At 48.1% G+C, this 14,905-nt stretch overlaps 1 protein-coding gene across 1 annotated transcript in view; it reads right to left on the reverse strand.

Annotated features, from left to right (window-relative positions):
* The window catches only part of pgrmc2 (progesterone receptor membrane component 2), a 67,670-nt gene that overhangs the window by 25,811 nt on the left and 26,954 nt on the right, over nt 1-14,905 (reverse strand). The window contains exon 2 of the mRNA XM_086009241.1: nt 7,487-7,642. Coding sequence (XP_085865367.1) covers nt 7,487-7,642 — 156 coding nt within the window. The remainder of the gene's footprint in view (nt 1-7,486; nt 7,643-14,905) is intronic.

Genomic DNA, 14,905 nt, shown 5'->3' on the forward strand with positions numbered 1-14,905 from the left:
GCAAACCTCCCCGCAAGGATGTTGGTCCCGTTACGGCTCAGGTGCAACCCGTCCAACTTGTACAGGTCCCACCTTCCCAGAAGCTGACCCAGTGATCCAGGAAACTAAAGCCCTCCCTCCTGCACCAACTCTTTAGTCATGCATTCATCTGCTCTATCCTCCTATTCCTATACTCACTAGCATGTGGCACCAGGAGTAATCCAAAGATTACAACCTTTAAGGTCCTGCTTTTTAATCTGCTATGCAGCTCCCTAGATTCTTGTTGCAGGACCTCATCCCTCTTTCTACCCATGTCGTTGGTACCAATGTGAACCACGACCTCCGACTGTTCACCCTCCCCCTTCAGAATGCCCTGCAGCCGTTCAGTGACATCCTTGACCCTGGCACCAGGGAGGCAACATACCATCCTGGAGTCACGTCTGCGGCCACAGAAACGTCTATCTGTTCCCCTTACGATAGAATCCCCCATCACTATTGCTCTCCCATTCTTTTTCCTCCCCTCCTGTGCAGCTGAGCCACTCGTAGTGCCACAGACTTGGCTCTTGCTGCATTCCCGAGAAACCATCTCCCCCATCAGTATCCAAAACGGGAAATCTGTTGGAGGGGGAGATGGACCCAGGGGACTCCTGCATTACCTTCCTAGTTCTTTTACTCTGTCTGGCAGTCACCCATTCCCTGTCTGCCTGTGCACTCTTTACTTGCGGTGTGACCACCTCGTTAAACGTGGTATCCACGAAGATCTGAGTTTCGCGGATGCTCCAGTGACTCCAGCTACAGAATGCGGATTTCGAGTAGTTGCAGCTGGAGGCACTTCCTGCACGTGTTTGTCCTGGACACCGAAAGTGTCCCTGACTTCCCACATAGCACAGGAGGAGCACTCCACGCTGCCGAGCTGCCCTGCCATGTCTTACCCTTAATTTACTCCCTTGAAATTAAAGAATATTAAATACACTAGGGACCTTACTTCCCTTTAAACACTATTTACTCTAAACTAGAAATCTTACTTTTACTTCAATGACTGGACTGTAAAAATACTCACCAGGTCCTACTTACCAATCAGCTCCTTCCCTGGTTGTGACGTCACTTTAGCGGTTTCGCAGTTGCTGTTTGACTGCTCCCGCTCTCAGACTCTTTCCCAACTCGCAGCACTTCCTGCTCATTACCCAGTGACTCTGGGTTAGTGTGGGGGAATCAGCCCAGGTTCCTGCTCCTGATCATTACCCAGTGACTCTGGGTTAGTGTGGGGGAATCAGCCCAGGTTCCTGCTCCTGATCATTACCCAGTGACTCTGGGTTAGTGTGGGGGAATCAGCCCAGGTTCCTGCTCCTGATCATTACCCAGTGACCCTGGGTTACAGGGAGAAAATCAGATCAGGTCACTCCTTCTGATCTCTGCTTGGTGATTCTGTGTAATGAAGGGATATCAGTCCAGGATTAAGCAGTCAGCCATTGTTCGGTTGCTCCGGAGGTTCAGGGATTGACTGGTCGGAGGAACGGACCTTTCGCCGGATGAAGAGAGGCAGGAATGCTGGGGGCGTTCAGCTTGTCACTCACCATCAGCCCGGGCTGGGGCTCTCCGTCTCCGCAGGTGGCTCGGTTCATCTGGCAAATGGTCGACAACCCCAGGTGGGTGGCGATTTCTCACCGAGCTCTGCGCACCTCCAACCACCAGCAGCTGTGTGCAAGAGAGGCCACAGCAGCCTTGGAGATGAGTTCCCGCAGGCCAGGTGCATGGTTCCAGCCCCAGCTCCAAGCAGCTCGATCAAAACAAGTTTCCGGGTCGCGGCCGCCATCTGCGCATGCGCAAATGTTTTCTATCGTTGCAAATACGAGATCGTTAAGAACCGGAAGCGCACATGCGCAGAACGCTTCTGGCTCATTGGCAGCAGTCACGTCCTTTTTAATACTGGCACAATATGAGCCTCTCTCTAGTTCATGGGAACCTTCCTGAACTCTAGCAAGATGTTAACTATACAAGCAAGGGGCTTGCTGAGCACAGCTTCCAAGTCTTCAAGCACCATCGGATAAATGCCATCAGGATCAGTAGCCCGATGCGTTTTGTGTAGAGGGTGTTAATGAAAGGTAATGGGGGGGAAAAAAGGGAGCCAGTAGCAGCAAGAGCAAGGAGAATGCTGAGGGGAAGCCTGTGACAGCAGCTAGAAATATTCATAACACTCAGTTGATTCTTTTTCCTGAGAATCAGCTGTTATCACTACAGAATGTAGTGATAACTAATGTATTACAAGCCAAATGTATGTTGAATGTTTAAATGTCTTAATCTAAATGTACACTCTCGGGAGCCGCAAGCCTACATTTCGTTGTACTGCACTTGTGCACTAACAATGACAATAAAAGTTGATTTGATTTGATAGCATTCCATGCAACACTGTTCCCCTGCCTGGTTCGGACCACCCACCATCATCTGGGTAAACATCTAAACACTTCCAATTCCATTTATCCAGTTGATGATGTTTTTTCTAAGTAACTACCCACAATCTCACATCTTTGCACCACCATGTTTCTCCTTGGTGCCACTGTGTTCTTTATCATAGAATGAGGCCATTCAACCTACCCTGCCTGTGCCGGCTCTTTGAAAGAGCTTTCCAATTAGTCCCACTCTTTCCCCGTAGTCCTCCAAATATTTCCCATTCAAGTATTTATCCAATTCCCTTTTGAAAGAGATTATTGAATCTGCTTCCACCACCCTTTCAGGCAGCGCATTCCAGATCAGAACAACCGCTGCACAAATTTTTTTCTCAACACCTCGTTTTTTTTTGGTCAATTACCTTAAATCTGTGTCCTCTGGTTAGCAACCCTTCTGCCAGTGGAAACAGTTTCTTCTTATTTACTCTTAAAACCCTTCATAATTTTGAACACCTATTAAATCTCCCCATAACCTTCTCTTCACGAAGGAGAACAATTCCAGTTTCTCTAGTCTCTCCATGTAACTGAAGTCTTTCATACCATTCTAGTAAATCTCTTCTGCACACCTTCCTGAAGTGGTGCCCAGAATTGGGCACAATACTCTAGCTGGGGCCTAACCAGTTCTTTATAAAGGTTTAGCATACATTCCTTGCTTTTGTACTTTATGTGGGGAACTTTAACTCCCAAAAACAGGTGGGTTTGGGTCGTGTGGGATGTTAAAACAAGGCTGCGTGCCCATTTTAAATTTAACCCTGGCCAGCCAGGCTTTCCGGGCCTTGGGAAAACTGGTAGTTAAAGGGAGGCGAAGACTACTGGACCCAGCAGGCATTTGTCTTTCCACTTACTTGCTGGATTCAGCTTACCTACACACACACCCTTCCCACCGCCCCCCCCCCCCGCCAAAAGCCACCTCTCCTTCTCTTTCCCCCCCCCCACATTCTTTATGATCCCTCCCTACTAGGCTCTCCCTGCCTACGATCTAACCACCCCCACCTCCTCTTCGGCCTTCGATCCCTCCCTCCGCTCCTGCGGCCTGGTGCCAAAGGCTTACCCGGCCGACAGCTAACCAACCTCGCAATCTGGCTGGCTGCGTCCAGGAAAAGGAGACAAGAAATGTTAATCAGGTCAGTCATTAAATTAGTCAGGACCCAAGGGAAATTCACTCTTCCAGGTTTCCTGACTGCAAAACAGCCCACTGTTCCCTCTCCCTCCCACCTCTGAGCTCAACTTGTCCTGCCACCTTCAAAGATTTGTGTGCATACACCCCCAGGGCTCTCTGCTCTTGCATCCCCTTTAAAATTGCACCATTTAGGTTATATTGCCTCTCCTCATTCTTCCTACCAAAATGAATCACTTCACACTTCTCTGCGTTAAAATTTAAATTGCCATGTGTCTATGTCCTCCTGAAGTCTGTTACTATCCTCCTCACTGTTTGCTACATTTCAGAGTTTTGTCTCATTTGCAAACTTCGTAAATATGCCCTGTATACCCAAGTCCAGGTCATTTATATCAAAACAAAAAGAACAGTGGCCCCAACACGGACCCCTGGGGACACCACTGCACACTTTCCTCCGGTCTGAAAGTCCATATATGCAATATCAACCACACTACCTTCATCAACTTCAGTTACTTCAAGTTAGTCAAACACGATTTGCCTGTAACAAATCCATATTGTTCCTCAGACCAGCTCTGATCCCATGGATTTACCTTTCACGTTCCCCTGGCTCCTTGGACTTGGTTGCTTTTGATCCTCGGGTTTCAACCCCACTGCTCCTTTCTCCTGATAGCGGTGTATGCCAGCAGATCCAGTATACTAACACCCAAGGCCACTACGCAACTCCTCTGGACCACCTTATCAACCTCTGCTAATTCATAGTCAATTCTCCTTTGCCCAGATTCCACTGGACAACCTCCAGCAGTGCACCTACCAATATCAGCCTCTCAAACAGCTCCTGGATTCACTTCCTCTCCATAGCTGGACCTTAGTTTATGGCTACTCCAAGCTGACCCTGTGTACAACTACTTGCATTTATTTAACATAGTTAAACATCCCAATCCCTACCCCAATTCATCACTGCTCCTCTGCTTTCCAATTGCCCTGATTGTGTCCCAGGCTTGAATCAGTCTTGAATCAGTCCATAGTTCTCCTCTGTGCCCCAAAGTGCCCATCAAGGCACCCATTGCCACTTTATGAGCAGCAACTCCTACTGCTTCTCTTGCTGACTTCCCTACCCAATACACCCACTGGAGGGTTACTTCATCAACCTCCTCCTCACCCCACCCACTATTGCCCCACTGGACTCTGCCAGTAGATCAATCACCTGCATTTCCTGCCAGAATGTCTGCTCACTCATGGAAAAGGTCCTTGACACCTACAGCCTTATTGTGGATGATTGCACAAATATCTTCGCTTTTACTGAAACTTGGCTCATGGACGGCAACATCTTATCCCTTACTGAAGCTTTTCTGTCCACCACCGGCCCTTCCCAAACAAACAGTCAAGATGCTGGTTGTGACCTGAACACCAAGGCACACGTTAGGCTCTGTCCTTACTCCTCTGTGAAGACAGGGGGGTAGGCCTAGTGGGGAAGACGCTAATAACTTTATTAAACATGTCAATATTTAAGACACTTGCATATATTAAAACTAAGAACCTGCAATATAAGCATGGCATTAATGGACTAGTAATGTGCAAGGACAGACATGGTGTGCTCTAGGAACCGAACCACGCAGTCAGGAGATGATCAAGAGACCTGCACATACAACAGACTAGTTGAGAAATTATTGGATAGTAAAGGTACAAATCGTGAGAAAAGCAATGACAGTGTTGTGCAGGTGCATGAAAGAAGATTACAAAATTTACAAGATGGGTTAATGTACTACGTATTAATTTAAAATAACTAGAACGTATTGACATGTTATCCTCACGCTAGCAAGACACTACGAACCCTATAAATGGTACAAAACAAAAGCCGAGTGGAACTTTAACTTCTAGCTTCAACCAGCGTAAACAGATTAGAACTACGCACTTACAACTTTTTCTGATGAGTCCTCCCTGAGTCTCTGTCTGTACCAGTAATCTCATGGTCACTGTACATAGTGAGTTGTGTAATATGATTATAAAGCATTAAGCCGACGTCTCATTGTTTTCTAGTTTTCAAACTTGTTTAAAGGGGTCTGGATACGGATTTTCCTATAAAAACCCAATGTATATTTAGCCTATTAGGGGGGGAAAAACCTAATACTCTGGTACCTTATGCTCTGAGCTGCTTATCTTGTTCCACTCTACCATCCACTAATCCAGGATCATCCTGGACAGCAAAGATAGCCCTGGCTGCTTTAATCCACTACCAACCATTTCCGTAAACCCGCCCCCGCCATCACCTCCAACAAGTGCGATAAGCTCATGGACTTCTTTGTCACAAAGATTGAGACCATCTGTTTAGCTGCCTATGTTGCTTCCCCCTTCTACTTTCCAACCAAATCAAACCTCCCCACACCCTAGTCCTGAACCTGAATCTATATCATTCTCCAGTGCCTACCTCCTGCTCCCTTGACCCCATTCCTACTGAACTGACCACTTCAACTTCCTTTTCTGGCTCCCATGTTAGCTAACAGTGTAAACGGTTTCCTCTCATGTACTGCTCGTCTCCATTTCAAAACTGCCATCATCATCAACAACTCAAAAAATCAATTCTTGCACATTTTTGCCCCATTTCACTTTCCTCTCTGAAGTTCTAGAACTTGTTATAGCCTCCCAAATCCATGCCATCTTTCCAATAACTTTATCTGAAGCTCTCTAGATTTCCTTCCATGCAACAGTGCTGAAACTGCCCTAACCAAAGCCACAAATTATATTTTCTGCGACTGTGACCATGATGCATTACCCCTCCTTGACCTTTCTGCAGCCTCTGACACACTTGACCATACAATCCTCCCGCCAACGCCTTTCCTCCATTGTCCAGCTCAGTGCGAATGCCCTCGCTTGGCTCCACTCTTAGCCAGAGCGTCTCCAATTGTTTCTATACCAACCTCGCGCCATCATCAAATTCCATTGGAATCTATCTATCTTTGGCTCCCTCCCCGTCCTCATTTACATGCTGCCCCTGGACGACATCATCCAAAGATATGGTTTCAGTTTCCACATGCACATTGATGACACCCAGTTCTACCTCTCCATCACCTCTCTTGGCCCCTCCACTGCCTTGGTGTTGTCAGACTGCTATTCCAATATTCAGTCTTGAAAGTACTGCAATTTTACCTTATTAAACACTGGGAAAACCAAAGCCATCACCGATTCAATCTCCCACCCTAACCAGTATCTCGGGCTGAGGCAGACAGTTTGACTTCAAGAAAAGCTCCTAACCCCATATCCTTTCCATGACCAGGACCGCCTACCTCCACATCCATAATTTACCTCAGGCCATCTTCTGCTGAAACCCTTATTCATATTTTGTCAACTCCAGACTAGACTATTCCAATATGTTCCCGGGTGGCCACCCATCCTCCACCCTCTAAATTTCAGCTCATCCAACACACTGCTGCCCATATTCTATCCTGCACCAAGTGCTGCTCATCCTTCACCCCTGTCCTCACTAACCTACTATGGCTCCTAGTCCCCCAGCACCTGAAATTTAAAACTCCTAACAGTGTTTAAATCCCTTCATGGTCTCGCCCCTCCCAATCTCTAACCTCCTCCAGTCCTGAAACCCCCCCCGCCCCTCGCTCAAAATCTTCTTTTCTCAAAGTCTGGCTTCTTGTGCATGCCCCCTTTACCCTGTCATTGATGGGCATGACTTCAGCCAGCTAGACCCCACACGCTGGAATTCCCTCCCCAAATCCCTCTGCCTTTCCACCTTTAAGACCCTCTTTGGCCAAGCTACTATTGCTCTTCAAAAAAGAAATTAAAACATTAGAATTTAGAACAAAACAGTATAAATGAAATGGAAATTGGAATTTTAAACAAAAGCCCAATTATACAATAGTCCCAATATTTTCTTCATGGGCTATATCATCAATTGTAGAATGTCAAACGTAACCAGTAAAAGACATTGAATGCTTACCCATGAATTGCATCTCCCATTCTCTAACACTTTCCATCTGTACAGCATTTAAATCAGACAGATCATCAAATTCGTCCCTCAGAGCTTCTTTATCAAGACAGAAAGTAGCCAATCCTCTGGAGGCATCTCGGCCAGCAAATATGCCATAGGGACCATCTGTAAAAAAAAAAGTTTCATAAATAATAGATTAGACACTGGTTGAATTGGCAGTTGACAACTGAAAATGGATTTTGTCAGAAACTTCTATAAACAGTAGCTGATAAAAGAAATTCAAGAATATTTAAGCACATATTACCTCTAGGCAATTTAATGTGAATAAGTTGCTTCTCATGAAAATATTTAGGAATCTAAAAAGACCATTAGGTTCAACAGGCTTGTTTCTTTTTAAAAAAAAAAAATCAACCCCACTTACTTGCCTTCTCATCAAGTCCCTTATTTCATTCTTCAGAAATACATCCAATTGCCCCTTGAATTCATTTTTACAATCCCCTTGTATGACCTTCCTCAATATTTCCATGTTTTACTTGATCAGTTAACTGGAAAATATTAATATATCGCTATTACTCAATTTAATTGAAGTATAGAGCATAGAACGACTAGCCTATTGACCCGAATTCTTGCAGAAATGTACTTTTAATTGCGAAACAAAAAGGGGAGGGGCCAAAGCCTATGGTACATACTACGGCAACGGTTGAAAGCAAACTAAAAGGGAAAACTGGGCAGATCAGAAGTAGTAGTTTAGTGACACCCAACTTGGATTTTAAAGGCCTGAAAAGCAGAAAGATTGAGGATAGAAATTCAGTAGTTCAAGTCCCAAGAATGAGTTATTGTTTTAGCCTTGGAGTGTGGTTTAAGTTGCAGACTTATTTTTCATAGGTCTGACAATCCGCCACTGTAACAAGCTGCTATGTGACCTGCAAAACATGCAGAGTTGATTCAGCATGCTCATGAAGCAACACAAAATAGCACTGCAACACAAGCACGCTGAAGCTCAGCATCAAAACAAAGCAAGACATCAAAGACAATGATCAAAAAATCTTAAAATATGCAGGTACGCCCAAGTTAGTTAGGAAAATAAAACAGAATATCGAAGCAACACAATGGAAAAATCCCCATGGCTGAAATGTAATCACCCTTTGAAAGGGAGCAAGTCCAGATGGCCTCAACAGGCTGTGCCGATGGGATACCCAGTGCATGCGTCAAGCAGAATCCATGCACCCAGTCTCCAACAAGCACACAGGAGACTTGTGGTGCAGGGAGTTCGTTCTAGCAACACTCTTCTATGACTCAAACTGCAGAGCACTATGACATAGAAGTGCCTTTACAGTAGGAGACTTGTTTCGATCATGTAATGAGCAAGATTGGTTAGCGGAGGCCAGTCATCACAGCTCCACGATATCACTGCAGGAGTTCCTCAGTGAAGCTTTCTCAGCCCAACCATTTTCAGCTGCTTCAACAATAGCCTTCCCTCCGTCATAAGAACAGGAGTGGGGCTGTTCATCTCCATTCACAATTTCTCCGATAATGAAGCAGCCTATGTGATATACCTATCAATTCAGTTCATGAAAAGCGACGAGTTAAGTTAGTAACTATAGGTTTTTATTGGCTAAATAACAGAGCCCACCCTCGTGGGTGATCGGATCCAACAAGGAGGAATACCAGCCAGTCGACCACCTTTATACCTGGGCAAGCAGGCAGAGCCATGGGCGGAGTCAGCTGTGGTCAGCCCAGGTATAACAGCGTGACAAGAGGTGACCTTGTGTAGTGATACAACAGTGTAAACAGTGATAACCATAGTGTAACGATATAAACAGTGATAACCATATAGTGTAACGATAGTGAACGATAAAAGTGGTTTACCACATTCACCCCTTAAATTTGAGTCCGGCGGGGTGAAGTGTACTACCAGTTCGGGTATGTCAGTCTGTCCGGAGGCCACGTAAGCCTTTCTGATCGGCGCAGCAGCGGCGGCGGTGTTGCAGTATCCGATGTTAATGCTGGTGTCTGCGTGGTCGGCGAAGGCTCGTGGGGTTCCGGCATGCCGTCTACCTGGGCTGGATTTGGGGGGGTGGTGGGGGGTAACGGTGGTGTCTCAGGGGTGCCCGAGGGTGCGAGGTCTCGTAAGGAGACTGTGTCCTCCCGCCCGTCTGGGTCCTCCCGCCCGTCTGGGTATGCCACATAGGCGTACTGGGGGTTGGCGTGCAGGAGGTCCACCCTCTCGACCAGGGGGTCCATTTTATGGGCCCTCACGTGCTTTTGCAGCAAGACGGGCCCTGGAGAAGTCAGCCATGTTGGTAGCGAGGTTCCCGTAGTCGACTTCCTGGGGAAAACAAACATTCGTTCATGGGGGGTGGCGTTAATGGCAGCGCAAAGCAGTGACCGGATGGAATGCAGCGCTGCCGGGATGACTTCCTGCCAGCGAGAGGTTGGGAGGCCCTTAGACTTTAAGGCTAAGAGAACGGCCTTCCAGACAGTCGCGTTCTCTCTTTCCACCTGGCCGTTCCCTCGGGGGTTGTAGCTGGTGGTCCTGCTTGCAGCAATGCCTCTCGCTAGTAGGAACTGGCGAAGTTCCTCGCTCATGAAGGATGAGCCCCGGTCGCTATGTATATAGTTCGGGAACCCGAACAAGGCGAAGAGGTCGTTCAGGCATTTGATGACCGTGGTACTGGTCATGTCTGGGCAGGGGAAGGCAAAGGGGAAACGGGAGTACTCATCAATGATGTTGAGGAAGTACACATTACGGTCAGAGGACGGGAGGGGCCCCTTAAAATCGATGCTCAAGCGCTCGAAGGGGCGGGTGGCCTTGATCAGGCTTGCTCTGTCCGGCCTAAAGAAATGCGGTTTGCATTCGGCACAGGTTTGGCAGTTCCTGGTCATGGTCCTGACCTCCTCGATGGAGTAGGGCAGGTTGCGGGCCTTAATGAAGTGGTAAAGTCTGGTGACCCCGGGGTGGCAGAGGTCGTTGTGGAGGGTCTGCAGTCTATCAATTTGCGCGTTGGCGCGTGTACTTCGTGACAGAGCATCTGGGGGTTCGTTCGGTTTACCAGGCCGGTACAAGATATCATAATCGTAGGTGGAGAGCTCGATTCTCCACCTCAAGATCTTGTCGTTCTTGATTTTGCCCCTCAGCTTGTTATTAAACATAAAAGCGACCGAACGCTGGTCGGTGAGGAGGGCAAATCGTTTGCCTGCCAGGTAATGCCTCCAGCGTCGTACTGCCTCCACGATCGCCTGGGCCTCCTTCTCGACCGAAGAGTGTCTGATCTCAGGGCCCTGGAGGGCCCTTGAGAAGAAGGCCACAGGTCTCCCTGCCTGGTTAAGGGTTGCAGCTAGGGCGAAGTCAGATGCATCGCTCTCCCCTTGGAAAGGGATAGACTCATCCACCGCGTGCATTGTGGCCTTAGCAATGTCTCCCTTTATGAGGGAGAAGGCTGCACATGCTTCTGCCGTCAGGGGGAAGGAGGTGGACTTCATGAGGGGTCTGGCTTGTCCGCATAATTGGGCACCCATTGGGCATAGTAGGCGAAGAGCCCCAGGGTTCTCTTCAGCGCCTTTGGACAGTGGGAGAGGGGAAGCTCCATGAGGGGGCGCATTCTTTCGGGGTCGGGGCCGATGACTCCGTTCTCTACTACGCAGCCGAGGATGGCAAGACGTGAGGTGTTAAACACACATTTCTCCTTGTTGTAGGTGAAGTTCAGCCGTTGGGCCGTACGGAGGAATCTCTCCAGATTAACATCATGGTCCTGCCGGTCGCGGCCGCAGATGGTGACGTTATCTAGATAAGGGAACGTGGCCTGCAGCCCGTTCTGGTCTACCATCCGGTCCATCTCCCTTTGGAAGACCGAAACCCCGTTGGTGACGCCGAAGGGAACCCTAAGGAAGTGGTAGAGGCGGCCATTCGCCTCGAAGGCGGTATACTGGCGGTCCTCAGGGCGGATAGGGAGTTGGTGATAGGCCGACTTAAGGTCAATGGTAGAGAATACCCGGTACTGTGCAATCTGATTGACCATATCAGATATGCGGGGAAGGGGGTATGCGTCCAGCTGGGTGTACCGGCTTATGGTTTGGCTGTAGTCGATGACCAGGCGGTTTTTATTGCCGGTCTTAACGACTACGACCTGGGCACGCCAGGGGCTGGTGCTCCCCTCGATGATGCCCTCCTTCAGGAGACGCTGCACCTCAGAGCTAATAAAAGCTCTGTCCCCGGCGCTGTACCGTCTGCTCTTGGTAGCGACGGGTTTACAGTCGCGGGTGAGGTTAGCGAACAGGGAGGGGGGCGGGACCTTGAGGGTGGATAGGCCGCAGGTGGTACGCGGTGGGCGGTTTGAAAGCTGCTGGTTGTAGACTGAGTGGGGGGAGGGGTCCACCGTATGCCAAAGTGACACTTGAGGTGGCATTGGAAATCCAGCCCTAGTAGGACGGCAGCACAGAGCTGGGGCAGGACGAGAAGTTTAAAATTTTTATACTCCGTGCCCCTAACCGACAGGGTCACAACACAGTAGCCGCTGATGTCTGTAGAATGGGACCTCGATGCCATCGAGATCCGGTTGCGCGTTGGCCGGACAGTGAGGGAGTAGTGGCTCACCATGTCTGGATGGATGAAACTCTCCGTGCTTCCGCTGTCGAACAGGCAGGTCGTGGCGTGGCCGTTTACTTTGATGTCCATCATGGACTTGGACAGGTGATGCGGGCGAGCTTGGTCAAGTGTGACGGAGGCTAGTGTATGGCTGAGCGAGCTGCTGTAGTCTGCGGGTGAGGCGGTGGTCGGGTCTGGTAACAAGGTGGCAGCGCCCACGACGTTGAATAAGATGGCGGAGAAGATGGCCGCCCCCACAACTCACATGAGGCACTGCCGGCGTCGGTGGCCTTGATCAAAGATGGCCGCCCCCATGACTCTCACGAGGGGATACTGGCATCTGTGGCCTTGATGAAAGATGGCCGCCCCCACAACTCGCATGAGGCACTGCTGGCGTCTGTGGCTTTCCCCCTGCAGGCCTTCGCGAAGTGGCCTTTCTTGTGGCAGTCGGAGCAGGTCGCGTTTCTTGCAGGGCAGCGCGCCCTCGGGTGTTTCGCCTGGCCACAGAAGCAGCCGCCGGCGGCCCGATCGCGGGGCTCCGATGTCGCAGCCGATACCGGGGGTGGCGGTCCCGATCGGTTCCGGGACACCGACGCTGTGGTAGGTCCCAGAGGCGGCGGTGCGAGGGGTATTGCGGCCGGGGTCGGGCCCGAGTCCCAGGGTCGCGCAGCACAGTACCTGGAGTACGCCTCGAGGTCCTGATCACCCACGAGGGTGGGCTCTGTTATTTAGCCAATAAAATTGATATACCTATCAATTCAGTTCATGAAAAGCGACGAGTTAAGTTAGTAACTATAGGTTTTTATTGGCTAAATAACAGAGCCCACCCTCGTGGGTGATCGGATCCAACAAGGAGGAATACCAGCCAGTCGACCACCTTTATACCTGGGCAAGCAGGCAGAGCCATGGGCGGAGTCAGCTGTGGTCAGCCCAGGTATAACAGCGTGACAAGAGGTGACCTTGTGTAGTGATACAACAGTGTAAACAGTGATAACCATAGTGTAACGATATAAACAGTGATAACCATAGTGTAACGATAGTGAATGATAAAAGTGGTTTACCACATTATGCTAGCCTACAGCAGGGCTGGGATAACACCTAGGCTTGAGCTGGTAAGTGGTAGATAACTTTTGTGCCACATAAATGCCAGCAATGACCACCTTGAAGAACAAGCCCGCCAATCAACAGCATCACCAACAGCAAATTTCCCCATCAACATCTTGGGAGCGGGGTGGGGGTTGGGGCGGCAAATCATTGACCAGTAGTTAAACTGGACCAGCCATATCAAGGCATGGCTACAAGAGCACAGCACTCTGCGACATGTGGCTCACCTCCTGAGCCCTCAAAGCCTCTCCACCATCTACAAAGTCCAAGTCAGGAGGGTGTGGGAATACTCAACAGGCTGGGAGCAGCCACAACATTTAAGAAGCTGAACACCACAGAGGACAGAGCAATGTGCTTGATTGGTGCCCTTACCACTGGACTCATTATCCACCTCCTCCACCATCAGTACACTGGCTGCAAGATGTACAATATACAGGATGCACTGCAGCAACCCACCAAAGTTACTTGTATAGCACCTGTGACCTCTGCCAAGGAGGTCAAGAAGGACAAGAGTAGCAATGTTGCAGGAACACCTTCACCTCCAACTTCTCTTCCAAGTCTCACACCATGATTTGGACATATCACCATTTTATCATCATCAGTGGGTCAATATCCCAGAATTCCCTATCTAACACCATATGGGATCACCATCAACACAAGGACTACTGCAGTTCAAGAAGAACCACCATCACTTTCTCAGGGCAGCTCAGGATGGGCAATAAATGCAGCATTGCCAGAGTCATCCACATCCCAAATAGTTTTGATTGCAACACAGATCACACACAACTTTCAGCTACCTAAATCCTCCTTGAGGGAGGTGAATAGTCACAAGTTTTTAAGAAATTATTTTTCTAGATGACACTAGATTGGGGCAGGAGGACAGGGTGTTCAGAAAAGCACAAGAAACAACATTTCCATAAAGTATTTGATCAACTATATACTTATTCACTTTTATTCCTACTCTTGCCCAAATATTTACTCAGTTTTTTTCTAAAGGAGTTGATTCACACAGCATTATTTGATTTTGATTGGAATCTGATTTCACAGCTGCTATTCTGTAGAGTGGGGGGAGGGCATGCAGTATTCTAACCTTTAGTATCACACAAGGTGGTTTAAAAAAAAACTTGTGTCCTCTAGTTCAGTAATGCTTTCAATTAACAAAAAAAGTTAATCCTTGCTTTTTTAGCATTTTAACAACATGGATCATACCCTTTCTCCTGTCTTTTGTATTGAGTCTCTCAATAACAATGTTTTAAGTCCTAGGAGTTATCCATGAGACTTCTCTTTAAACACTATGAATCATCTTACAGAAGGTAGGGCCTCTAAACCATGCACAGTAGTATAAATGCAGCTATACAAAAATATTGCATTTGCAGCAACTTACAATCAACTGCAGTACTTAGTCAGCTTCACAGTAACAATGTTATTTTCAGAAGGATTGATACATACCCAAATTACTTTTCAATTTTGCCAATGCTCTTGGACATTTAGTATTTCATTTTTCTCCAAAATGGATTATCCTGTAATTATCCACATTCAAATCATTTGCCATTCCCTAGCTGATCCACCTAATTTGTCCAAATCCTGTCGCATGCTACCCAGCTCCCCACAGCTTGGTGTCAAGTTCTAATATAGCAAAGAGTTGCCCTCAACATCATCAGTATTAAAGCAAAATTAGCCTCCCCAGAACTTGGTCATCATCTTAAAACTTTTACCATCTACCACTTTCTCCTTCTGAT

Source organism: Somniosus microcephalus, chromosome 2, assembly GCF_052327205.1.
Source record: "Somniosus microcephalus isolate GS21.2 chromosome 2, FLI_Smic_1.0, whole genome shotgun sequence".
NCBI lineage: Eukaryota > Metazoa > Chordata > Chondrichthyes > Squaliformes > Somniosidae > Somniosus > Somniosus microcephalus.